The 27,927-nt window shown below is 39.2% G+C and overlaps 1 protein-coding gene across 8 annotated transcripts; it reads right to left on the minus strand.

Moving 5' to 3' along the window:
* MLH3 (mutL homolog 3) lies at positions 1-27,821 on the minus strand. 8 transcript variants are annotated; one of them, XM_004262248.4, is made up of 13 exons: positions 27,679-27,820; positions 22,947-26,295; positions 20,450-20,548; positions 19,661-19,746; positions 18,823-18,927; positions 17,721-17,793; positions 13,085-13,156; positions 11,689-11,800; positions 10,521-10,680; positions 3,602-3,625; positions 3,418-3,496; positions 1,365-1,516; positions 1-403 (listed from the first exon to the last, which is right to left on the minus strand). In XM_004262248.4, exons 2-13 carry the CDS (start codon positions 26,230-26,232, stop codon positions 281-283), a joined length of 4,371 nt encoding a protein of 1,456 aa, XP_004262296.1. In that variant the 5' UTR covers positions 26,233-26,295; positions 27,679-27,820; the 3' UTR covers positions 1-280. The 8 variants fall into 8 exon arrangements, 7 of the variants coding, with proteins under 7 accessions (XP_004262296.1, XP_004262297.1, XP_033262757.1 ...); XM_004262249.3 differs by lacking the exon at positions 13,085-13,156 and having other exon boundaries at positions 27,679-27,821; XM_033406866.2 differs by lacking the exon at positions 20,450-20,548 and having other exon boundaries at positions 27,679-27,815.
* Between the last annotated feature and the right edge of the window lie 106 nt (positions 27,822-27,927).

Below are 27,927 nucleotides of genomic sequence, written 5' to 3' on the forward strand. Positions count from 1 at the left end.
AACAATTAATCACTAGATTTTATCCCCAAATAAATTACAAAAAGTAGATATTATAGGGCAACCTCCAGTGTCCATGGATGCCAATGAATGAACTGTCTTTAGGCTTGAATTCCATCTGGCTACTTAACTGGAGGGATCATCTGCTCAGGGAAGGTGGAGATGCTGATTGGTGCCCTGGGCCCATTCAGTCAAGACCTTGCCAGTGCCTGCTGCTCACAGTCTCTACCCAGAGGCCTACAGTCAGCATCCCTTTGGTTCCTTAGAGACAATAATTCTGTTCTCATGGCAGCTCACAAGGAGGCGCAGATGCCTGCAGGCTTTGCCCTGTATCACATCCTTCTGCTTTTCCAAAGAGATGCCAGGCCTGAGCCATTCTGCGAAGTTTAGCAAGATTGGGTTTAATCTATGGGAAGAAAGAGAATAACTCCAGTTAGCAGTATGAAAAGCCAAGGAACATATAAGTATTTCCTAATTATGGCTACTCAAATCAGTTTTGATTTCTAATTTCTGGATTGGGAAAAGATTATTGATTTCCTTAGGATAAATGGGACTTAAAACTCAGTCTAGAGGCACATCTGTTTGGGAATGGAGACAAAACTTTTTTCATTTTTTTCACTGTCATATGAAACAAAAAGTTCTTAATGGAGTAAAATGTACTAGATGAGTCAGAAAACATTATCACCTGAAAACTCCATGCAATAAAAGACTTTATAGCCCTTGACAGGAAAGGTAAGCAAAATAAAAGATTTTGGAAAGTGGCAACATAGACATTCCTATGATGCTCTCACGTTCTGTTTCATTTAAGATTATAACAAGGACAGAAAATGCTCTTTAGTTTAAACCACTCGGTGCTTTTATTGCATTATCCGCATCATTGTTCCTGGACTGCTGAGCAATCAGGGCCAAAGCATAATGTGAAATGTCCTAAGCTTGGTTTCCTGCCTGAAGGTCCTCAAATCGTTATTCTAGAGATCCCTGGAGATGGCTACCATTTCCAGTAAGTACTATCAAGCAACTGGCTGTTTCGGCTACATTTGCCAGCAGTGAATTTGCTGTGTTTCTACCAACCTTCTGTGGCCCCAGAGAGAACTTCTGCATCTTATCAAACCTAGAGCCCGTAGGCAACAAATGTTCAGGATACATCAGTCTGTACATGTGGTAAACTTATAAAATACAAAGGCATCATATGTATAATGAGATAGTTCAGCCTAAACTCCATTTTGAATTTGAGCTAGAAGATGAAATGGTGAGACTTCCAAGAAAACTTCCAATGCATATTTTTCAAAACTCTCATAATTGGGAAAGGATTAAGACAGATTACATTTGGTTAATAGGAGCTAGTCTCCTGTTAGTCATTGCTCCACCTGTTTGTCCTGCTCCAAGTGGTCAATGTCAGCTAATGGCAGCATGGAGGGCCTGCCATGAGCACACTGGAAAGGCAGCTGGCACCAGGACAGAGCTTCAATAAGGCGACAGCTCTCCTCTAGGCTCAGGTCGTCATTAAACTTAATGGCCCCTAAACAAAAGACAGAAACAAGAGGGTATGGTGTGTACGGTGGGAAACCGGTGCTGGCCCTGGGGTCAGAGCCAAATATCTGGGAAGAGCAGCGTGGTTCTGAGGCTCCTTTCATGTGACTTTAATACTGCTTGAAATTGGCTTCAGGACAGACCTGCGCTCAGCTTTTCCTTATGGAGTCACTGTCTGTCTAATCCCTGTAGCAGGCATCCCTTAACTTGTTAGGATTTTGCCTGCAGAGTTTTTTCAAAGAGGCAAGAGCAATATTTTTGCCTACGTCTTAGGTTTGTGAAATCAAGGTCATCTTTCATCCAGAGCCAATCTATCACCAAGATCTCTAATTGTTTCCCTACAGTGTCCATTTTATTTGCTGCTTTTTTCTATTCCTAGCATAATCTTCTTACTCTAAACTCTCATATTGTCAGAATCTGCCTTTATGCATACATTAATTCACTCAGTCAACAAATATTTATTAAGTATACACTCTGTGTTGGAGGTGTGCCAGGCAGTGAATGAGATGGATGCCCTGCACCCCCATGATGCTTACAATCTAATAGGTGAGACAAGCATTAAACAGTTACGCAATAGTTTAAATTATAAGTACTATAAAATATAGAATATCGAAGAATATATAACCGGAAGACCAAACCCAGTTTAGGAGGCTCAGGGAAGGCTTTCCTGACAAAATGATATTTAATCTGAGATCTTAGGTTAAGAAAAACATGGCTAATTGAAGAATGAGCAGAAGGGCATTTCAGACAGAGGAGAAAGGCAAGCGCAGAATTTAGCACACAAGACCAAGACCAAGGAAGCAGGCTGGAATGTGAAGGGCAAGGTGGAGAGGGATGTGAGAAGAAACTGGAGAGGCAGGCAGAGGCTGGACCATGAAGACCCCTGCAGGCCATGGTAAAGAATAAAATGTTCATCCTATGAGCAATGGGTAGTCATTGTCAGGCTTTTGGTAGAAGAATGACATGCTCAGAGGAATGTTTCAAAAAGATTCCTCTGGGTGTTGAGGGAAGAATGGCTTGAAGGGGAGCCAGAATAGATGTGAGGAGACTAAGTCAGAGGACTCAACAGTGGCAAGAACTAGGGAGGCGGCAGTAGAAACCGATCACATCGGAGACATTTAAGATACACTTTGAAGGCAGAGATGATGAAATTGGGGATGGAGTGATATGAGGAGTAAAGATAGGATAAAGGGGGGAAGGAGTTTGTGATATTCACAGGAGACAAACTAATGAGCGACTGAGGTTACAAAGCCAGAAAAGACAGGAAGTGAAGAGAGGAGAAGGTTGATGGGGAGAGATCAAATGGAGGGAGGGTGTCTGGAGTGGACACCCCACCATGGTCAAATGATAGTTGCAGGGGATTCTGTGGCTGTCATGATCCCTAAAGTAAGTTCCTCCAATACCGTTTTCTATATTTTATCATATTGCGCTACTCAAGAACCCGCAATGATTCTTGCCCTCTGTATAAAGTCTAAAGGTTTTGCTGTGACCTTCTAGGCTTCTGTGTTTCCTCACCAGCTTAATTTCCTGATATTCTTTGCTGCTCCTCATATAACTAATTTATTTCTGCCTCTGGATCTCTGCACAGGCTATTTCCTCCCCTGTAGTAATCTCTCCCTTCCTCTGAATCCACGTCCCACAGCTCATTCAAAACTTGACTCAAAAATGCAGTTACTGCTCCACTCATATAAGTCAGTCTGCACTATGGTCCAATATATATGGTGGTATTTTGCTTTGTAAAAGTAATTTTTAGTGTACTGTTTCCTGATCCAAACTGAACCCTCCAAGAGGCAGGTGATAATCGTGTCTTCTACTTCTTTCATAACTGCTGAACCCTGCCAGCGCGCAGCACGCAAAGGCACTCAATAGCTAGTGTGTCGAGAGTCTTACCATGGCAGGCTTGGGATGCCAACACCTTCTGGACAGTCAGTGGCAAAGTCCCTTGGATGCCTCCTGTGGTCTGGAGTAGCTAATGCATAAACACATCCTTTATTAATGGAAAAGCAAATGGGACAATGGAGCTTTCTGTGTGCGGTGTCTCTGTGTGAAACCCCAAAATAAGAGAAAAGCTTACCTCCAATTGTTCTTGAATAAATTCCTACGAGGAGAAAAAGGAAAACAGGCATTAATCGATTGCTATGTTATAATAGCCCTTTGATAATTTACAAAATATTCCAATTTTCTTCTTTAAAATATGCCTCTCGAAGAAAAGAATTCCAGCAATATAGCACCTAGATGCAAATAATTTACTTGTTGTAAGGCACTTTGAATACGAAATACCAAGACAACTGAAAGAACTCTTACTGAATGGAGAATGTATTTAGCTACTGAAGCTTTCTCCAGAGATAGCTCATCAACTCATGAGGTTATATAACTGGTAGCCTAATGACTCAACTGAATAGCAGGGAGGTTTCTCACTAAGAGGTTCTCTGTTTGCATTTATAATCTTAGCTAGAACATGTTTAATACTGCACATAAACAGAATAAATACACGACAATCATCGATACAACTATGCACTCAGTATAACACTTGTTTAAATATCATAAAAATAAGTAGTCACGTAGTTCCCACAGGCATTTTTGTGTGTGTGACAATTCCCTTCAGGTCAAAAAGCTTGCTCTCTGAGGCATTTTGTTGAGAAATTTCTCCTCCTTTGCATATCTCTGTCCCTAGGGTAGCCTTTTCAATAGTAACATCCCTGCAGATGTTAATATTTACAAAAGGACTAAAGAAATTTAAAGCAGACACTATTTCGTACTACTAATTTGTTTACCCTCTGGAGGTTAAAAACTGTTTTGAGATATGGCATATTTAATAATTTCTTTATAAGAAAACACAGGATTTCTTCACTCCTAGAAATGGCTACGTATAAATTAGCTTCCTGGGAATACCCTCGTGGTCCAGTGGTTAGGACTCAGAGCTTTCACTGCTGAGACCTGGGTTCAATCCCTGGTTGGGGAACTAAGATCCCACAAGCCAAGCGGTGCGGCAAAAAAAAAAAAAAAAAAATAGCTTCCTAAGATTACAACACGATAGACTTCTTTTTAAACCAGACTCAGAAAGTTCTCTTCCCGAAAACTTAGGAAAAACACTCTTTGATATAAACCACAGCAAGATCTCTTTTGACCCACCTCCTAGAGTAATGAAAATAAAAACAAAAATAAACAAATGAGACCTAATTAAACTTAAAAGCTTTTGTACAGCAAAGGAAACCATAAACAAGACGAAAAGACAACCCTCAGAATGGGAGAAAATATTTGCAAATGAAGCAACACACAAAGGATTAATCTCCAAAATATACAGACAGCTCATGGAGCTCAATATCAAAAAAACAAACAACCCAATCCAAAAATGGGCAGAAGACCTAAATAGACATGTCACCACAGAAGACATACAGATGGCCAAGAGGCACATGAAAAGCTGCTCAACATCACTAATCATTAGAGAAATGCAAATCAAAACTACAATGAGGGACTTGCCCAGTGACGCAGTGGTTAAGAATCCACCTGCCAATGCAAGGGACACGGGTTGGAGCCCTGGTCCGGGAAGATCCCACATGCCGTGGAGCAACTAAGCCCACAATGGAGCAATGTGCCACAACTACTGAGCCTGCACTCTAGAGCCCACAAGCCACAACTACTGAAGCCTGCATGCCTAGAGCCCGTGCTCCACAACTAGAGAAGCCACTGCAATGAGAAGCCTGCGCACTGCAATGAAGAGTATCCCCTGCTCGCTGCAATTAGAGAAGGCCTGCACGCAGCAACAAAGACCCAACGCAGCCAAAAATTAATAAATAAAAGTAAATTTTAAAAACTACAATGAGGGCTTCCCTGGTGGCGCAGTGGTTAAGAGTCCGCCTGCCAATGAAGGGGACACAGGTTTGTGCCCCGGTCCAGGAAGATCCCATATGCCACGGAGCGGCTGGGCCCGTGAGCCATGGCCGCTGAGCCTGCGCGTCCGGAGCCTGTGCTCCGCAACGGGAGAGGCCACAACAGTGAGAGGCCTGCGTACCGCAAACAAACAAACAAACAAACAAACAAAAACTACAATGAGGTATCACTTCACACCAGTCAGAATGGCCATCATCAAAAAATCTACAAACAATAAATTCTGGAGAGGGTGTGGAGAAAAGGGAACCCTCTTGCACTGTTGGTGGGAATGTAAATTGATACAGCCACTATAGAGAACAGTATGGAGGTTCCTTAAAAAACTAAAAATAGAATCACCATATGACCCAGCAATCCCATTGCTGGGCATATACCCTGAGAAGCATAATTCAAAATGGGCAGGGTGGGATAGGGAGGGTGGAAGGGAGGCTCAAGAGGGAGGAGATATGGGGATATATGTATACATATAGCTGATTCACTTTGTTATTCAGCAGAAACTAACACAACATTGTAAAGCTATTATACTCCAATGAAGATGTTTAAAAAAAAAAAAAGACACATGTACCCCGAAGTTCACTGCAGCACTATTTACCGTAGCCAGGACATGGAAACAACCGAAATGTCCAACAACAGATGAATGGATAAGGGAGATGTGGTATATATATACAATGGAATATTACTCAGCCATAGAAAGGAACGAAATTGGGTCATTTGTAGAGATGTGGATGGACCTAAAGTCTGTCATACAGAGTGAAGTAATCCAGAAAGAGAAAAACAAATATTGTATATTAACACATATATGTGGAATCTAGAAAAAAAAATGGTACAGATGAATCTATCTGCAGGGCAGGAATCGAGACACAGATGTAGAGAATGGACATATGGACATGGGGGGGTGGGAAGGGGAGGGTGGGACAAATTGGGGGATTAGGATTGACATATATACACTGCCATGCGTAAAACAGATAGCTAGTGGGAACATGCTATAGAGCACAGGAAGCTCAGCTTGGTGCTCTGTGATGGCCTAGATGGCAGAGGGAGGTGGGAGGGAGGTCCAAGAGGGAGGGCATATAGGTATACATATAGCTGATTCATTTCATTGTACAGCAGAATACAACATTGTAAAGCAGTTATGCTCCAATTAAAAAAATAAAAAGAATTTAAAAGTTTAAAACTTCAAAACAAAAAAGAAAATTCTCTTCCCTGCCTCATTTACAGACTAGTCCACCATACTTATAAATGAGCACAGTTACCAAGAGCTAGTTGGTAGATACTATGTATTTTTTAAAAGCCACATATTTTCCCAAACAAACCTAAATAGAAAGATGTCTCATAGTACCTGGCCCACTAACAAAGTTTAGTGTGGATACAGATCAAACCTAACTTCTTTGCTCTTCTCTCTTGTGCTTATGTATCTGGGACTTGTAAAACATCAGTCTGTAAGCGTAGAGAAGGGGAAACGGATCTTATTCTCTATTCATTTCACATTTCAAATGTTCGATTTCAAATTGAACACTAATGCTAGATAATTTAATATTTAAAAGGCTCATGCATTAGGCTAGAGGATAGAACTTTACAGAAAGATGTCTTAGTGATCTTTCAACTGCTAGATCCAAGTAACTACCGCTTTTTCAAGATACCAGAACTGTTCCAGCTTCTTTCAGAATCAACAAAATCTCTCCTGATCAGCCTGAATTAACATAATCAAGACTTGCTGAAACCATAAGCCTTGTTTCAGTTTGAGGTAAACTTCTTGCCAGTACTCTTTGAAGTCACTTTAGGAAAAGTTTTCATTATAATTTTCTCATTAAATACTTAAGGATTGAATTACTATAAAAGATTCTAACAGATCCTATCTCTTGGATTTAAGACAATTTGGAGGAGGAGCCTTGGAGAAAATAAGCTCTGTTGGGAGAAAAGAGCGCTGCTGAAAGCCAAGCAGAGGTGGTCTGATCAGAGGGCAATTCTGGGAAGGGTAAAGTCAAGATGATCCCAAAGCTGGCATGTTAGCTGCCTCTTCCTCTCAAATGTCTTCTCACACTTAGACTACAAACATGCTCAAGTCTCTCCCATCTGAAAAGAAACAAAAACCTTTCCTCCACCTGTGTCCTGCCCCACACTTCCTGACACCCTTAACCTTTAGCTGTCGCCCCCATCTCTTTGGTATGTAGCCGAAGTCCTGGAAAGAGAGGGCTCCTTAGCTCCCCTTTCTCCCTTCCCTCACTCCTGACCCCCTGCCCACCCCTAGGAACAGATTCCACAAGGCAGGCAGTGTCCCCTGACAGCCAAATCCAACTCCTCAGGCTTTACTCTCCGGCCACTGTTGACCATTCCCTTCTTGCTTAAAACTTCCCTTGGCTGTGGCAATATTACTTTTCCCTGGTTTTCCTCCTCCTTCTCTGACCAAATATTTTCAATCATCCTTTACAGTCTCTTCTTTTCAGCAGTAGCTTTCTGGACCTTTGCCAAAACATATACACCCTGAATGCTGGTGTTCCACAGCCTCCATGCTTGGCTCTCTTTTTTTCTTCATATTCTCCCTGAACAACTGCACATCTGTTAGACCCTTCTCCAGATTCTGATATTATCAAAATATATACAATTGACCCTTGAACAACACAGGAGTTAGGGGCACCAACCCTCTGTGCGGTAGAAAATCCTTGTATAACCTTACAGTTAGCCCTCCGTAGACGCGGTTCCACATCTGGGAATTCAACCAACCGCAGATCCTGTAATAGTGTAGTGTGTATTTTTTGAAAAAAATTCGAGTATAAGTGGACCCGCACAGTTGAAACCCATGTTGTTCAAGGGCCAACTGTATACTGTTAACTCCCAAATAGATACTACAGCCCTGACTTCTTTCCCAAGTGCTAGATCTCAAAGTCTGTCCATCCACTGGACATCTCCATTTGAAGGCACATTCAGTGTGTCTAAACTAAGGCTCATAATCTAACTCCCTAGCCAGGTGTACTTCTCCTCCTCTGTTTCCTTTTTCTGTCAACGGCACCATCCCTCTAGTCATCTGAGTGAGAACCCTCAGAATCATTACTTATCTTTTCTCCTTTATCTCTTTTATATTCTTTTGCTCACCAGGTCCTCTTGATTCTACCTTTCAAATATGTCCCTCCTCTCCATTCCCATTGCTACTGACTTAGTCAAATCTTCACACTGTCTTACTTGCACCAGTGCACTAGCCTCTCAACTGCTCTCTACCTCAAATCTTTCCTATATCCATGTATCCCACACTTTATCCACTAAATCTATCTTCTACTTTTTATTTTTAAATATTACTAAAGTAATTCAGATTTCTGGAAAAAATGATAGACTGAGTTGATGTGGATTTTCCTGTGCTCCAAACAGAAAGAGCTAAAGAAGGAGTTAAGAAACCACAATGAATGAAAAAGGACACCATGAAAAACGGAACAGATAGATCTGAGAAAGAGCCAAATAAAACTTCTGGAAAAAAATAACAGTCATTGAAATAAACAACCCAGTGGACAAGTTAAACACCTAATTAAACAGTAGATGAAGAGTGAACTTAGTTTACTGGAAGATAAATGAGGAAATTTCCCAGAATACATCACAGAGAGATAAAACCATGGGAAATATGAAAGCGAAGGCAAAAGACATGGAGAATAGAATGATAAGGTCCAGTAGACATCTGATAGCATTTCTAGGAGGCAAGAGAGAGAAGGGGGGAAGAAGCAATGTTTGAAGTGATAATAACTATATTTTCCAAATTGAATATGTAAGATGAATCTCAAGAAGGAAATCAAAATAAATCCACACAAAGATATATCATAGGGAAATGGCAGAACACCAAAGACAGAGAAATCTTAAAAGCAACCAGAGACAAAATCAGGCTACCTACAAAGTAATGATAATAAAATTGACAGTGGACTTCAGTAGCAAAAATAGAATGTCAGAAGTAATAGAATATTTTTGAAATGTTTGAGGAATAAATAAGAAAATGGAATTCTACTTTTAGCTAGACAATCATGCAAATGTGAAGGTGGAATAAAGATGTTTTCAAAGATATTTTATTCTTGGACTCTTAACAAAAGAACTTTTAAGAGATTTACTTCAGTGAAAAGAAAAATGAACACAAAGAATAAATAGGATGCAAGAAGCAATAATGAACAAAGAATGGAAAACATTTTGGTTAAGCTAAATAAACATTTACTATAAAATTAAGGTCTACCAGGGGAATTAAAGACAAGGTGGAATTAAAACAGGCAACAAAATGGAAGATGGGAGAAAAGTGGTACAAGAGAAAGGGTGGTAAGGTTTGGGTACGGTTTATGAAGAGAACAGAAGAACAAATTACCTTTAAACTGTGTTATATATGCAAGCTAAAATTCCCCTTCTAAACCAGTAGAGGGGAAAAAAAGAGAAATAAAGAAAACTCTAATAGAAAACAGGAAAGGAGGAAAGAAAAGACAACAAATACAAAATAAATTGTTTTAAAAAAACGAAACACGTCAGTAAAGTATTTAAAATGCAGTGCTAAAGTGTATTTTGCTCTTCTTCATTGGCTGCCTACAGGATGAAATGCAAACTATTCAGCTGAATATGGTAAATCCCTTTATGAGTTGGCCTTGACAACCTATCTAGCCTCATCTAGGCCCACCACTACCTTGTGTGTATCTTAATTCGAGCCATGTGTACTGGTAGTTCCCTAAGCACGGGATCTGCTTCAAGTCTCTGATATCTGTTATTCTGTCTAGAATGACCTTATCCCCTCTTCTGTACTTGGCAGGCTCCTACTGTTCTACAAGGCTTTTCCTGAAACAAACAAACAAAAAAACAAATGCTTTTCTGTGATAGTTTCCTTGACCTCCACCCTCCTGGGCACAGTAAATATTCTGTATTTCCATAGCACTTTTGAACATACCTCTGCTGGCCAAATTTCATTATAGTATAATTATTTAAATGTCCTTCTCCCTCACCTTGAGCTAATTCATCTTTGAATCTCTGGCACCTGGCACCCAGCAGGTTATTTCATAAATGCTTGTTGAATAAAAGATGAATATAGAGAATTTCTGAACAAAGTAGGAGGTTATTAGCACTCAGCAGTTTTCTCGGCTTTTGCAGCTGTGTCTTACCTCCACAATGCTCTTGGTCACAGTAGATCTCCCTCTTCGAAGTTCACTGGCTTCTCTTTCCACAAAACAGAGTGGTACTTTTCCTACAAGGACCAGAGAATCACTAGTGTCTGGAAATATAATTTCAAGGCCCAGATCTTCCAGATTTTTGTGGTAACACCTAAAGAGAGAACCTCAAATGTAAAAGAATTACTTCATTCACATTTCAGTATCAGTTCCAAATGCCTGATAGTTTCTCAAAAGCTGCCAAAAGCTTTAAAACGTACAATATTTTTCTCACACTCATGGTTGTTTATTTAGATTTTATTATCAAATTTCCTTTTTGAATTACAGTAACCTTCATTTTTTTTTCCTCTTTTCCGTTGAGAGAATCAATTTGTTTCTATGTCTTGTTCCTAAATGTTTTATTCTCCACTGAGGAATTGCTAACTTCTCCTTGCTGGCACTTAAAGAAGTTTGGCACAAATAAAAGGGTTAAGAATGTTTTGAATCAGCATTAAAAGCAGGGAGAAATTAACAGTGGGAGGAACTGAGAAGTCCTAATTAACGGAATGTAAATAAATGGATCTGCCTCTAATATAAATTATACCCCAGGGAAAAAGATTTATTGGCAGTGGCATATTCCCAAACTTTAAATAAATTTAGAGACAATTCTCTCTTTTTTATTTCCAATAATTTGTGCCACCCCGAAGTAGGAAAATGTCCTATCTTGTGACTCATTGTATGATTTGCCCCCTCCTTGTGGCCTGGTGTTTTACTTTCTTCCCAGTATGATTATGGTAACAAAAACTAAGAATCTAGAATGTACCAAGGCAAAGCAGAATGGAAGCAATTACTGCAGTAACTTCACTTTCAGAAACAGCACAGCATAAATATTGACCGTTCCAAGAAATGGTAAGAGTACTCTAAGCCAACTGCTGGAAAGAATTATCAGGGAAACTCTATCCTATACTCAATAGCTGTGATATAGTGGAAAGAACAGCATTTGGAGTCAGACGACCTGCATCTGAGCGCCTGCTCCACCACTTAAAACTTGTTATGACCTTGAACAAGTCATGTAACCTCTCTTGGTCTCAGTGCCTCAACTGAGGTAAGCAACAATAGTTATGCTTATACCCTGGCCAGAGAATGTACATTAGCAACATCACAACCTCATGGTGGTACTAACGATAAGAGTCTCCTTTGTTCCTCTGTCACTGTTATCTCTAGTGGAGGACTTATAGTGGAAGACAGTAATTTTTTTCGACCAGAGCCTTGTGGCTGTTGCTTCTCATAGGAACCTATTGAGAGAAAGATGAATGGGTTAAGAGCAGGAAGTGAAGTCTTCCAGATTCAGATAAAAATGAAGACACAGTCATGGAATTATTATAATGCTTAGCAGCATGTTCAGTGTTCAGTTTTAGGCTCTGAATTTCCATTATTAAAGTCAAACTAGTAAATATGTAGTTTGTTTATTCATTTTAGCAGTATTTTCTTAAATAAGAAATATAAGACTTAAATCTTACATTCAAATGAACAATGCGATGTTCCTATAGATAGTCAACAAATGTGGTTTCAGTAACAGAGGCTGACTAATATGGATTACTGGGGAGATAAAAGGGGTTTACTTCACAACCCAGTGGCTCAAGAAGGCTCCCTCATTCTTCCAGAAGTATTTCCCAGGCTCTGAAGAGAATCAGTCAGTACTATTCTCAAATGGTCCAGGGCCTAGAGCAAGAAAGTTTTTCTAATACTTTTTATTGTATCTTTCCCAACTCTTAGGTCTTCATTTTATAAGGAAAAGTGAACATGGAAGTAACATCACTGCCATTCTAGTCCATGAAATACCTCCCTAGGTCCTCAACTAACTCTACAACATTTGGGTTTTTTATTACTTGACCACAGGAGTAAAGATTTTTCTGGTATTTTACACCTTGGGGAACAGACTGCCTCATATGAGAAAAATGGGTAGCAAAGATTAAAAAGCACATATTGACTTTGGAAGAATCCATAACAAATCAGTGATACAGGTTGCCTCTGGGGAGAGAAACTAGGTTGGATGAAGGGCAAGGGTAGAAAAGAGACCTTATTTTATTCCCTTTTGTACCTTTCAGACTTGAGCCTATTGGATTATACTACCTATTCAAAAACAAATTAAATTTTAAAATAAAAACAATATATTGGGCCTTCTGAGCTGCTTGGTAGTCTCTGCCTGATGAACTGTGAAGGTAAACCAAGATCACATGGGCATGTGGAGGGGCGTATCTTTGTGCTGAAAGTTGTAATAAAGTAGCCTAATCTTTAGGGTTGATGATAAGGATACAGCAAATATGCCTTTGACCATGTGTTAAGACCCACATGTTTGAATTAGTAAAGTGAACTACTACCTTCTTTCAATTATAAAAGAAGCCATACCTGCAGGCTTCAGCTTCATTTTTTCTTTACAGTTTTTTTTTTTTCAGCTTCATTTTTTAAAACGTACAATTCATCTTTTTTCACAACAGTCACAGTTAGAAAAACTCTTTCAGGTACATTAACTCTGCTGGGGAGTCCCGAATCTTTCCTAGTCCTCAGCAGATCCTTACCAATGGTCAGCTGCTCCAGTCGGATGCGCTCATGGGCAGCATGCTGGTCCACCAAGACTAGCAGGTTTCCACCTAGAAGACCAGCAAGCACCACTGGCTTTCAAATTCTCAGGTCAAGATTAAAATAATCATGTTGCGTTGAGGGAGAAAAAGCTTAATTCAAACTATTTAACAACGTGAGCATAAGAGAAGCATACAAACTGAGCAATAACAACTGTATCTTTTATTTCCTACAAAGTTAAAGTTATGGGAAAAACGAAAACAAATGTATCCCTGATGAAAAACTCTTTAGTTCATTAGTATTTCATTTCTAAAACATGGTGAAAGCCCTACATTCTTAATGTTTAAATACTGATTTTGCTTTATTAATTCAAATTTGATACAATGAAGGATCATTAAACCACACATTTTATAATCAGCTGACCTTGATTGGCAAGCTGCCCCAGAACCCATGAAGCATTCTACTACACTTCAGATCACAGGTCAGCAAGATTTTTCTGTGAAATGCCACACAGTAAATATTTTAGGCTTTTGGGACACATGGTTTCTGTCACAACTACTCAAATATTCATTCTGAACCAAAGCCGCCATAGACATGTGAATATTGTAGCTGTGTTCCAATAAACTTTTTACAGACACTGAAATATTAATTTCATATAATTTTAATGTGTCGAAAAATATAACTCTTCCTTTGCTCTTTTTTTACTATTTAAAAGTGTAGTATACCTGAAACTAATGTAACACAGTAAATTAACTACACGTCAATTAAAAAAAAAAAGTAAAAACCATTCTTATCTCCCTGGCTGTACAAAAACAGGTTATGGCTGGATCCGGCCCCCAGGCCACAGTTTGCCTAGCTTTAGACTCAGGCTTTGCAAACTTTGAACAGCAGACAAATCACCTGGGGATCTTATTAAGATGCAGATTCTGATTCAGTAGGTTAGGGGTGGGACACAAGATTGTGCAAGTCTAACAAACTCCCAGGTGATGTTATTTACAGACCTTGATTTTGAGTAGCAAGGCTTTACACTCTCAGGTGCAAGAGAGAAGCAGAATGTCCTGACCCCAAAGCCAAACCTACAGGGAAATAAATCCCTTTCTCACTGACAGGAGGACTGATTCTCTATTACATTAGTACATCTTTTTAGCTTGTAATTTTATTACTTTTGGCCAAAGGGTTGAGGTTTATTGTTACTGATTATATTGAAATAAAAGTTCTCCTCTTGAATTTGATCAAACTAGATAATGCCTGTTTTTCCTATTTCTACTAAAGATTAAAAAAATTGTTTGTATGACACCATCAAATTCATGGCGTAAGAGCTACTGACTTGAAAAATAAAAAGATTATGATTTTTCTGACAGCATGTTCAACCACAGAACAGGCCCCAAAATGTTGAATTTTAAACTCCTTTGAGGATAGGAGGAGTTGCAGCTGGTTGTGATGAATACTGAACATCCTGTATTGGGCAGAACAATGGAATAAATAATAAATTATGAGGGAGTAACCTCAAACTCAAAACCTGAGCCAATGTGAATCACCAAGAGTCAGGGACCCTACAAAATCAATCCTGCACCTGACACTGGAGGAATGATTTATAGTCTACAAAATGTTCATGGTATTTTCCATTCATTGAATGAAGCAGAATATATGAAGGTAATTTACTCATGTCAGAGCTGTATTTTTGATATTCCAAAATAACAGAATAGAATCTTCATCAGGGCAAGGATTTTTGTCTGTTATATTCCTGGCATGTATAATAGCACTAGGCACATAACAGGCACTCAGTAAATATTTACAGAATAAATGAATGAATCCTTATTCTTTAGAGGATCATAACTGAACAACTGTATTTTATTATAGGTGGAAACATGCAATAAAAAATGCCATTATATGGCATTAATTTCACAATAATGTAAAACAATAGTATATTTATCCATTAAAAATATGTGCAAATATTAAAATAAAAGTAACTCAATTATAGGAATAGGTTGCTTTTGGTATTTGTGAGCAACAATAAAAATACTTACATTTTGATTTCGAAAAATTCTTTATATAAAAGTACTCCTTGATGGCAGCTAACCAATACCGTAACAATCCAGAATCTCAAGAGAAATTTAACTGTCTGGAGATTTTGTGGCTACACCCGTCTCAGGTGCCATTAGTAGAGATTTTGGTGTTAAACAACAAAGAATTCCAGGTAATCAAAACTTTAGAAAACAATCTATTCATTTTCTAGAAGTAGTAAGACTACTAGAATTTGACCTTCACTAATTCTATATTTATGATAATTACGACAAAACTTTTGGTTACTTTACCTTTGATCTGTGGTGACGTTTACTAAATAAATTTATACTGTAAACAAGATAAAAAAGAATATTTTGAAGTACAAAGAGAATGAACTGCTTTCACACTTTAGAAGCTCTCGCCTGCAGGTCTACCCATCGGGAGCCAGCTCCTCGAGTGGTGCTCAGGACTCAGCCACTCAGGCCTTTTCCAGAGCCTGACAGGATCAAGCATTCCTTGTAAATGGCTCGAGAGTCTCCCAGTTAAAAAAAAAGCCTCGCACCCTCACTCTCCTTAGTCCCTCTTCCATGTCACAGATTTTGGAGTCTCTCCTGTCCTATGTCTTCTCTGAAACAGCTGTCATCTGAAGTCCCTGACCTCCACTGTCTGGAAACCTAACAGATAATTTTGGTCCTCATCTTAACCTCTCGGCAGCACTTAGTACAAAGTCTTGGCTTTGTAACACAACCTTTGCTTGTTTTCTTCCTATTTCTGTTGTTTCATAACCTCTCTTGCTGGTTCACCCTTTTCTACCCAGCTATTAAATGGCGGAATTACTCTAGATTCAGAATCTCTCTTCCCTCCTCACTCTTCATTCTTCTTCTAGGTGATAAAATTTATACACATGACTTCAGTGACTGACTTTATGCTGACAGCTCAGATTTAGATCTCCATGTCAGAATGCTTCTCGCATCCTAGACCTGTAATATTCCTGACACATTCTTGAACATTTCAAAGGGATTTCAGACTGAACTCATGATTTTCACCCTTCTTGCCTGCTTCTTCTCCAACCTCGTCGTCCTGCAACATCATCCACTCAGTTACATAGGTCAGAAAACCAGGAGTCATCTTTGATATACCTTCCGCATATCCAATCCATCACCAAGTCCTGCTGACTTTATCTCCTAAATATCTTTCTCTCTAGGTCACCCTGATCCCAGCTAACCATCATTTCTTAGATATTGCAACATCCTCCTAACAGTCTCTCTGCAGTTACTGGGACTCCATCTCGACACGCGCTCCAGGCTCCACACAGCAGCCAGAGCAGTATTTTCAAAATGCAAATGTGATGTGACATGTGCCGCTGCGAAAACAAACAATAAAAAAGAAAACAAAAAGCCTTCAATTGTTTCCAATTGGTGTTGGGAGGAAGACAAAGCTTGTAATTGGTCTTTAAGATCTGGCTGCAACCTACTTGTCTAGCCTGTCTCCTGCTCTCACACAAGGAAGGGCTTGCCCTGCTTCCTATCACTGAAGGAGAGGAAAGCACAAATTGCATATTATTCCCTCTGCCCAGAATACTCCTCCCTCCTTTCCTTACCTAAACTTATACTTCAGATCTCACTTTACCCACAAAACCTTCCCTGACCTCCCTACTAAATCAAATCTCCCAATACAGATTCTTACAGCATCTTGTTTCTCTCCTCCATAACACTAGAGTTAAAATTTTAATTGTTTGTGTAACTATCTGTTTCTCTTGCATGAATATTTTCTCCCACCATTGTATCCCTAGCACAGTTCCTGGCATGCAATAGGCACTAAATCAATATTTGTTGAATGAGTTAATGTTATTATTTACAAATTCTTGTTGTTTTATTAAAGCAGGTCACCAAGAGATTATATGTAACTCTTGATAAATCTATCAGAGTTCATCATATAAACTTTCTATTATTATAAAGGGAACACATTAAAACATTATTAAAAAGTCAAAGACTATAAAATATTTTAAAGAGTAAAAGATGAAATTTCCCCTCTGCCCATTTCCATTCGCACTCCCAAGGTAACCACTCTTAATAGTTTAACATGTATATACATGTCTATGTATATAAAACTAAATGTACTTTAAAACTGTTGTTTCATAATATTAATTTAGATTGGTTTTTCCTAATCTGTCCAAATCATTGAAACTGTGTCATATATAAAAAAAATAACCTTAAAAGGAGGCTGTCAGAAGACCAGCTGGGGCTTCCCTGGTGGTGCAGTGGTTAAGAATCTGCCTGCCAATGCAAGGAACACAGGTTCGAGCCCTGGCCTGGGAAGATCCCACATGCCGTGGAGCAACTAAGCCCGTGCACCACAACTACTGAGCCTGCTCTCAAGAGACCGCAAGCCACAATTACTGAAGCCTGCGTGCCTAGAGCCCGTGCTCCACTACAAGAGAAGCCACCGCAATGAGAAGCCCACGCACCACAACGAAGAGTAGCCCCTGCTCACCACAACTAGAGAAAGCCTGCGCATAGCAACGAAGACCCAACGCAGCCAAAAATAAAAGCAAACAAACAAATAAATAAATAAATTTAAAAAAAAAAAAAAGAAGATCAGCTGGTTACTGAGGCTAAACCTCTTTCTTACCTGCCTCACCATTCTCTTCAGTCCTAGTGCTCATTACACAGGCAATAAACTTGTTATCCACTTGCTGGAGAACCTGCCATACATTCAAATAAGTGGTACAATACTAAATAAAGATTAACAAAAGCTTATCTGCATAGAGAGAGACAAAACTGTACTTAATTTAAAGTTGTTTGCATTATAACATTCATATCTAAGACTGAGGACAGGTGCTGATGAACCTGAGGGAGTCATTAGGAAGGAAAAAAGAATAGGCAAGTAGAGTGATCAGAAGACAAAAGGAGAGACTACAAGGAAACAGACTGAGGCATCTAAGAGGATTAATGCTAATAAAACTTTCAAGTAGATTTGAAATGTTCCCAACAGAATGACTCTTATTAACAGGTGATATGACTAGAGATTTATTAATACGACCAGAGATTGCTAACAAATAGGTCTGAAAAAAATTTGGAAAATGTATGCAAAAGCAAGGAAACCCATCTTGTAGGAGCTAGTCCATTAAAGCAGTAAGTTAAAAGCCACAGGTGGCTTCAGACCTTGGTGGCTCTGCTCTGCCTAGATCGGTCTAACCTCCTAATTTGTTTCCATACTGAAAATAAGGAGATGAAGACAACCTGAGTGGCGTAGAGAGAGGGCAAACTAGAAAAGCAGATGAGAGAAGGGGTCCCTTCTGTTAATGGAACTCCTCAATCTGGGGTCTCCTAAGCCATATCATTTGTAGCCTCATACAATAGAGGGTCATTTAAAAGGGGCATTGTTGCACAGTTAAGGACAATTTCTCTACATTACTTGGTTGATTTACAAATACAAATTATTGTCAATATAGAAAGTCAATATATAATCCTTGAAACTGTGAGCCTGAATCCATAATTCATCCCTCCAAACCTGCTCACACTACAAAGGACACTTTTTTCTTTGTAATTATAATTAATCCTTCGCTTTTTCTTCTGATGATAAAAGTTTCAGTAAGATTAAAAAGAACACATGTGCCTTGACCAGGATGGTCTATATCATCAAATAAATCCAATTTCACAAGAGTTAGTCTAGCTTAGGTCTTATATATATATATACATATTTTAATGAGATTTTACAGTCAATCTTTTACCTGCATGGAGTGAATCATTTCTTTGGTGAAACGATAAGGATACAAGATGTTGTGAATTTTAACTGCTAGGCTCTCAGCCTGGCCGCTGCTAACGTCAACAGCAACCTAGAAAGACCCAGATCAAACGTCATTTACACTGTAATCTTTTATGTCTGCAAAACTGTTTTACCCAAGATCTCAAAGTGCCTTACAAACATTCATTTTCACAGAACCTATTAGAGGTGGGTTGAATTCAGGGAACTTATAAAAATTCAAAAGGCTTTATGAATTATTACTCTTAAATAATTTTTGTTTATACAGAAAATTACTGACAAACACCAATACTTTCAGAATAACAATTTGCCTGCGCTTCATGAGCAAGTCCTTAAAGACATCTTAACTGATGAATCAGTAACAAATGCTCATATACTCTACACCTGTATTACAACACACAAAGCGCACTGTGTGATAACCCACTGAGGAGAGGATGCATACTCAGGTCCAGTGGTGAACTGTTCCTCTAGCAGAAGATTCACTGCTTTATCTAATGATAACAGTTTTTATTACCACCACCCTAAATACTTTGCCAAAGCTGCAAGTCAGGGTTTCTGAGAGTGGTAACACTCACTATTCACAAAGTGGTTACACATGTATAATCCAAAATGTCCGAGCTTCCAAACTGCTATGAATTCTGATTCCTCCTCTCTACAGTAAATATTAATTTCCAAATAAATTATTTGGAAACATGCTCACTTGCCATTCATAATTACAAATGAATATAGTCATTCGTGTCCATACCCAATTTAAATGAAATTCAAATTTTTAAATAACAAGCAAAGAAAAATTGCTGCAGACCTACCTCTGGATAACGGGCAAATACTGGGTTGTCCCATTCTGAGAACAAAGACTGAAGCGATTCGGGACCAACAGCACCATCCCCAGTAGCTACAGCAAAAGGGGACAAGTAAAGTTGGCATCAAGAGCCTCAGGGAAGTGGGTGAATGGTGAATGGTGTCTCATGCTTGGTGTGGTGCAGCCTCAAGACCAAAGATCAGACACATTGTTCCCACATACTGCAAATGTGCAGCGTTTGCTGTATCTCTAAATTGTTTTGATCTGTTACTTTTTAAACTAAACTTGATGACTGTATCTTCTGGCACTATAGCTTTTTCTCCAAACTATTTGCACCAGATATTTCAGAATACAAGTCCAGAAGAAAAACCAGTTCAAATTAGTAGCCTCACTTCTTTTAGGTAAAAATATACCTTATCTATTTTTAGAAATGAAGAAAAGAAAAATGATAAATGTCTGTAGCTTTTTTTGCAGATAAGAATTTTGCTTATATAAAACTAATGCAATATGGACTCAGCTCCAATCTTTACAAATAAGAAACATTTTCTCAATCACAAGGCACCACAGACTGCATGATCACACAGTATTGACCTCGTCTGGAAAAGTAATTTCTGATCTAAATGCATGCACTGAATTACTTAGTTCTGCTGTTAAACAGGACCGTGGGGAATTCCTGGTTCCAGGAAGGCACAGCTGGCACTGATCAAGCTCAATAACACAACCCTGCTTTGTTTTCTTTAAGCTAGGTGGCACAGTATGTACTAGGTGTTCTGGCAATCTCTGTTAATGCCCCTACCTCTGTTATTCTGTCTCATCACAGTCCTCTCTTCCCGGGCTCTAGGAAGGAAAGGAAGAACAAGGTCGCTTCTAAAAGGATGACACCTGTACTGAGATCCTAAATATAAAAAAGAAAAACCTAGACATTTGAACTCAAAAAATAAACTATTAAAAAATTAAGTTACATAAAATCTCTTTCTGCACAAACTGAATTAAGACATAAGGCAGACTACTAAACAACAGATTGACTCAGAAGTTCTTTAATGAAATTATTCTGCTAACTTAGGAATCTGCATTAATGCTTAGTCCTATTAACCATCTATATCAGACAGAATGAGGAAGAATAGATCCCCAATTTTCATGCCTCTTATTCCCAATATATGTGTCTCTCTATATGTGTGTGTGCCCAGTATGTGTCTAACATTTATCTCATCATATTATAATTGTTTAGATGGCTGTCCTCCCTAATAGACTGTGGACTCTTGAAAGCAAAGCCAGTTAATCTGCAATGTGGCAGCTCCAAACACAGTGTGAATGACCAGCAAATGAGTGAATAAGTGAATAGATGAATGAATGAAAGGTTCTCAACTTAAATTCCAAAGTCCAGTAAGATCTGGCCCAAATTCTACCCTCCTCTCTGAAGGATGATAAGATTTGAGTTTTAGGAACAATGCTGAATTTGATAGTTTTGAACAGGGGCAAAACATGATGAAACTATTATTTCAAAAAGATAAACGTGTTGGACAAAAACTGGAGAGAGATAAATTCAGAATGATAAAAGTAAAGTGTGAGGTGAAATAAGGTTGTGTCACTATTAACAGAAAGGACAGCGTTAAAGACATTTTAAAGAAAAAAACTACCAGGGCTTGGAGACTTGACACTATTCCTTAAAATTACCTTTATAGGTCCTCTCTTCTGTCCAATTAAATTTACCTCTTAACAGTTCATCTCATGTGATGTTTTATGGGTGGTTCAACAAGTCCTACTGTTCTGCTACGCACCAGCCATTTCCTCCCTGTGAATGGAGGGTGCTCGGAAGCCATCTTTTCTTCGAACTAGTTTCTAGACCCTATAACTACTTAATTTCTCATTATGAATCTCTGACTTAACATGACTCTCAAAAGTTCACCACAAGACTTGCTAACGCAGGCGTTGAGCAGGTTGAAGTGTTTTACACATCTAGATTTGTTTAACAGGAGCAGATGTTTAGGTTGAGCATGGCAGCCAACATTGCCCCCCTTTGTTTTAGCAACAACCATGTCAGTTTAATGTGATCCAGTTATTTTTTGTCACCACATCAGAAGCAGTTGCATTTCAGGAAGATGAGGTGCCAGTGCCTTAGATTTACCTCCGATAAGCATTCACTATAAGTCAGGACACAAAACTACATACGTTGAAAAACACGTGTGTCTTTACGAGCCGCCTGCTAGTCTCAGGAGCAGTACTGAAGAAAAGGGTTTTCTTCTATTTAATATTTTGAAAGTTACTACAGTGATTATTTTTTTTACAAGGAAAAAAACTGGAAACCATTGAAAAATAAAAGCCTTATTTAACCTTAAATAAATCAGAGCCTCCTGTTAGAGATACTTATCCTAGGGAGAAATTATAAGTTAATGTGCAATTACCTTCATACTATTTACATTCTTTTGCAACATTCAAGACTTTTAATACAGATGAACATTTAGTGTTTATCATCCTGATGCAAAACCAAGATTATTGCCAGATGGAAATCAGTTTTACCATCTCCCAGCATCTGGCTCTCAACACGCTGCCAAAACAATGTCACTTTTAATGCTGACTGAGACCTGGGAACTCAGAGTCCTAGACTAGGCTCCAATGTGGCCTTGTGGTCTGATCTAAAAGCCACATTATTGTCTTTCTGAATAACAGCCACTTATACAGATAAAGATTATTAGCATATGTATTATAATAAAGTACATTTGAAAAGTATGATTATAAAAATACATACTTAAACTATATTCCCCAAAATTTATGGTCAAGTTTTTCTCTTTAAAAAAAAAAGTTTATAAATATACTACTGTACTGAGCCATAGATTTTCCTGGGAAACCTAGGATGATTACAGGATCATTCTGGCCCTTTACCTGGGAGCTGCAGAGAGCAACTTCCAGAAAAATACCACGCTGGCATTGCAGGTGCCTTTAAAGACAAATTTCTTAGCGAGTTGTGTGTTTGGGAGAGAGGGGAAAGTGGGGTAGGGAAACACTGTAGATCTTCTCAACTATCAATAGCACCATTTTCATTAAAAACTGTCTCACCCTCTTGCACATACCTACACCCATAGACACATATACATACACTTCCATTCTGTATCATTCTTTCACTGTATTTTTATGTTTACATAATAATAGACCTGGAGACTTTTCACATACATTTTATAATTAAGCTTCAAAATATTCTATCTGCTGAGATAATCTCTTTGAACATGATTATCTTACTCCTCAGCCATTATTCCCACCTTCCAAAGCATTCATGCCAGTGAACACCATCTACTTACCATTCTCAAGTAGAACATCCACAGCCATAGTTGTCAGGTCTTTAGTACAAGCAGCCCGAACGTCCTCAGCAGGAGCAGTGAATGTGCTAAGTCCTGTTAGCTTGTTGACGTAAACCATTCTTCCCAGGGCTACATCAAAATGCTGCTGCCAATCCAAAGAACATGTGTTGGACTCTTCATTTTCAGAACAAGTTCTTGCTATAGATTCCTCACTCTGACAACAAGTTCCATTTTGGCCAGCTGTGGAATCTTCTCCGTGACTCACTAACATTCTACTCGGAGAGTTAGGACTTCCAATCTGTTGTTCTGAAGCTATAAGAACATCTGAATCCTTACCGATAACTGTAGAATGATCATAGGGCAGTACTAAAGGAGTTTCTGACATCACAGCGTTCTCTGTTGTATTGCGGTTAGCATGTGTTTCACTGTCTTTATTGAAGGGATTACCCTGTGTGACAGAGTCCGACACTGGGATGTCGCCACTTTCTGTTTTTTTATGCTCATTTTTAAATAACTTACAAGAATCTAGGGTTAACCCACTGGACAAGTCACTGTCTTTCCTACTGGAATCTGATTGTGAAAGTTCATTAAAATGACTCGTCATCTCCATTGTTTGGGTCTCTCTTTCGGAGCCTTTCAATCTGGATAATTTAAAGGCTAGTGATTCAGGTGACTTCTCAACATCCAAAGGCTTTCTGTTAAAATGAGATAACTCCTGTAGAGGTATAGGGCTTTCTCTTAAGCAAGGCATCTGTTCTTCCAAACAACTGTCTTCCTTGGAGAATGGTAACTTTTCTGAATAAAACATGTGACTTACTGGTTGACAACTACTATTTGAATCATCATGTTTCATAGTAGTGATTTTACAAATACCAGAGTTGTCTAAGTGGTTTTTGTCTTTCCACAGAATGTCAGGTTCAACCTGAGGACTGAGATCGGTAGTGATTTCTGAAGTGATACTTTCCTCCACTTCTGTATTCGGAGGATTTTTAACCTTCCCATATTGCCTCTTAAACTTCTCTAAAGATCCTAGTTGTGAACTTAAGCTTAGCTTCTTATGAGCTATGGGTTTGGCAGAACCAATCAACTTACCTGTTTTCTTACTACCATTTGAACTATGTCTACCCCAAGTGAAAGAGGATGTGTCAGGTAGTGAGCAACCTGTGTACGATGTTTTACTACTTTCCTGAAAAATAGCAAAATTTTTATAAGTTGCTATAGGTTTGTTCTCTAGCCCATAACTCATATTTGTTTTGCACAATCTTTTGTTGGGCAGTTGAGCAAATTCTTTACTTAAAGTGGTGGTTAAATCTTTGGTGTTTGGAGTCTCAAATGAATGGCATGTTCTATTTCCAAATGTTTCTTTGGCACTCACAAAACCAGGTTGAACATAATTGTTAAATAAATGTTCTGTTTCAGTTGATTTAGTTTGCTCATTTTGTACCACATGAGTTATGAAGCCAGTGGAACATAATTTAACTTGCCCATAACTAAAAACATTTATTCTTCCACAATTACTAGGTTCTTCTTTTCTTTTCTCTTCTCTCTGAGCACCCTGTGCTCCCGATAATGTTGTCTCAACAGACAGAGGTTGGCATCCCATTTCAGTAGCATCTTTAAATCTCTCTGGTTGATTCTGAATTCTATTATTTTTCAGGATGTTGGCAGCCATGCCATTAGCAGTAGTACTTACTTTCTGTATTTCTAGACCTTCTCCACTCCCCTCAAAGTGATAAAGTGTCTGAAAAGGGCTTGCAGACATTTCTGAACTGGCTCCACATGGATTTTCTGAAGAGTTAAGTTCCAAGCAAGACTTTTTATGTTTCTCATTTGCTCCTGATTCTGATGCTTCAGCTGTCTCTTGTTCTAAGATCCTTGACTCTGAGCAAGCGCTATCTTCGTTTTGTAAAGATGACTCCATTTTACTATGCGCTGGCCCATCGGATTTGTAAGTATACAAAAATGAATCATTTGTCTTTTTTCTGATAGCTTCCGAATCCCTAGAATTCTGTGTGCTTATGTTTTCTACAGGAGCTTTTCTCTTCACAGCTTTTGATTGCAAATTAAACATTTCACAGGAATCCAAAATATTATTACATGCTTCTTGGAAATTGACCTGGTCACACTTCTCATCAGAGGACACTTGCTTCTGAAGAGTGGCACTAAATAAACTAAACTCATTTTCTTCACTAAATTCCTTAAGGTCTTCACTTGATAATTCCACAAATAATTTTTCTTTCTTTAAAAACATTTTTACTCCTTCCTGAATACAAACCAAAACAGTATCCCAGTTCTGAAACTCAATCAGAGTTTTTGCTGGCTCCAGGCACACGTCATACTCACAGAAGTGGCACTGCATGTTGATTACATATATACCATGGAGTTCTGGGCTAGACCGAGGCCGAGGACTTGAATTCGTTTGCCTACTGGCAGAGCCGTTCTTTGGCTTGCATATAATGCTTTCTTTCCTTAATAAAAAGTCAATGAGTTTATGCAACTTTGTCCTTAAAACTAGCCTCTTGTTCACAAACAAAAACTGCATATTCTTATTATAATGTGCTTCAGAGCTGATATAGCCACTAAGCTCAAACTCCTTATATTTAAAATCTATTTCTCTTAACTTTTGGGACTTACCCAGTCCATAGATTTGACAAAATCGGGAACATATGTCTTTGGTTTTAGGGAGCTGAAGAACCATGGAACCAGAAACATCATTTCTCAAAGAGAAAGAAATGGAAGGGTGCATGAGTGAGAGAGCTTCTATCCTCTGCCTAACCTTCTCAAACTCCAGTCTAGGATCCATGCATTTCCTCCTTACAGGTAACTGATAAAATAGGTTATATACGGTGACTGTTGTCCCAGCACTTGGTCGAGTCAAGTCAGCTTCACAAGCTTTCAGGACTTTTCCATTCTGAAACAGCTTCACAAAAGTTTTCATTGACTTGTTTTTCTTGGATGAAATTTCCACAGCACTGGCCATGTCAGCTATACTGGCCAAGGCCTCCCCTCGGAAACCATAAAACCTCGGGTTCTCCAAGTCCTGTACAGAGTCACATTTACTAGTGAAATAACGATTTCCCACCTTGTCTACATCATCACTCCCCATCCCAAATCCATTGTCTATCACCTGAACTTGGAAGGTTTCCATGTTTACCCTGACAGCCACACATTTTGCCTCAGCATCAATACTATTGAGGGCAAGCTCCTCAACACACTGGCCTAAGGAGCATATAGCCAAACCAGAACGCAACCTGGCTTGTACTTCAACTGACAAGCACTTGATCATGGCAGGTAGAAAGCTGGTGAGAAAGCCAGGCACTGGTTCCCTTTTCTGACTGGAAATAATTGCCTATGGGAGGAAAAACAAAACAAAACACACACACACACATTTAAAGCTTCGGAGTTACACGGCATCAACCATTTCTCTCAAGCTTTATAAAGAAATATTTGAGGTAAATGAAATCTCTTACTAAACCACATTGTAAAACAAAACAAAACAAATTATAGCTCTGATCTCTAGGCAGATCACACAGCTCTTGTTTGGTGCAGTGATTTTAACATCCAAGACAGCATTCATAATTTCATAATTTTTACTGCTCCTCTCTAAATCCCATATGCCCTAAAGTGAAATCATAATCACACTTGAAGTTGACCTGCAAAGACATGTTCAAAATGGTAATCACTTCACCAAAAACAGATGCCTAAATTACGCTAAGAAACATTAGCTAGAAATTATTCATGAAAAAAAAGTCCAAGCTAGTTTCACAACATTTATACATTACACAATAACCATGACTTTTAGAAAAAACTTATAATGAAGTGTTAAGACACTGTAATAACTAGGGTGAAGGAACAAAAGGAAATAAAATCAAATTATGTCAAGAAGAGATTAAGATTAATAATAATAATTATTATTATTGGCTAAATGTAGTTATCTCAGGGGAAACAGACTAAGAATGGGAAAGGATAGGACAGGAAAATTCCTAGTCATTGTAAGCCGTTCTGTATTTGATTTTTAAATCTTGTTCATGTATTACTTTGATAAGTTTTCAGAAGGCCCTTACTTGTATTTTGGTCTTTACAGATGGCTTCAAACTACCTTGGCAATAATCATGATGGCAAGGGGCTGTTTAAACTTGATTTTAAGTTTTCTGACAGGTAAAAAAAATAAGATTATAGTGCAATTAAAGGTCCCCTCCCTTCACAGCTGAGAGCAGCATGGGGGGGACCTCTCGCAAGTGGTAGGGCTAGTTTTTCAAACCCGGTAAAATCAGAGCGATAATTGCAGATCTGACGATTTCTAACATCATGAACTTTGCAGCTGGCAAAAAATGAGAGGTAAACGTTTAATAAGTATTCCGACTGCTACCCAACTCAACGATTTCCTGATTATATCCCAGTCCTTTCAGGGCTCCTGGGACAAACGGGACGACTCCATCCGAGTTCCGAGCTCATAAGAAAGCTTCGGGGAGCAGGGCGGAGGCCGCCTACCCCGCCAGACCCAAGCTCCGCCCCCATCCCCTCCCCCAGCTGGCAACCAGAAACCCCAGCCGGCAACCAGAAACCCCAGCCTGCCCAGGCTCGGGCGCCCCGCTGAAGGCAGGCCAGGGGGCCTCCCGGAGCCCCTGCGCAGCTGGCCCGTAAAGTTGGCCCGCAGCGGTCGCCAGGGCCCTTCTAGTGGTAGAAGAGCTCCCGGAATCATCCTTTCGTCACGTGCTTTTCCCCAAGTCACCTCGTATCGCGCCTCAACAACTCCCTGACACCAACCGCCTCGGACGCCGGACGCGCGCACGTTGGCTCGCAAGGCTCGTGCACGCGAGGCTCACGCACGCGCGATCCCGCGAGCATGCGCTTCTCAGCTGCCCCGCCGATAACACCCTCTAGTCCCTGACACCCCAATGCGCATGCGCACCAGGTGTTCCCGGCTTCGGTACTCATGTGTCCCATGGTCTCTTCTCCCTAGTACCCCGAATTCTCAATC

This window comes from Orcinus orca, chromosome 2 (genome assembly GCF_937001465.1).
Source record: "Orcinus orca chromosome 2, mOrcOrc1.1, whole genome shotgun sequence".
Taxonomy (NCBI): Eukaryota; Metazoa; Chordata; class Mammalia; order Artiodactyla; family Delphinidae; genus Orcinus; species Orcinus orca.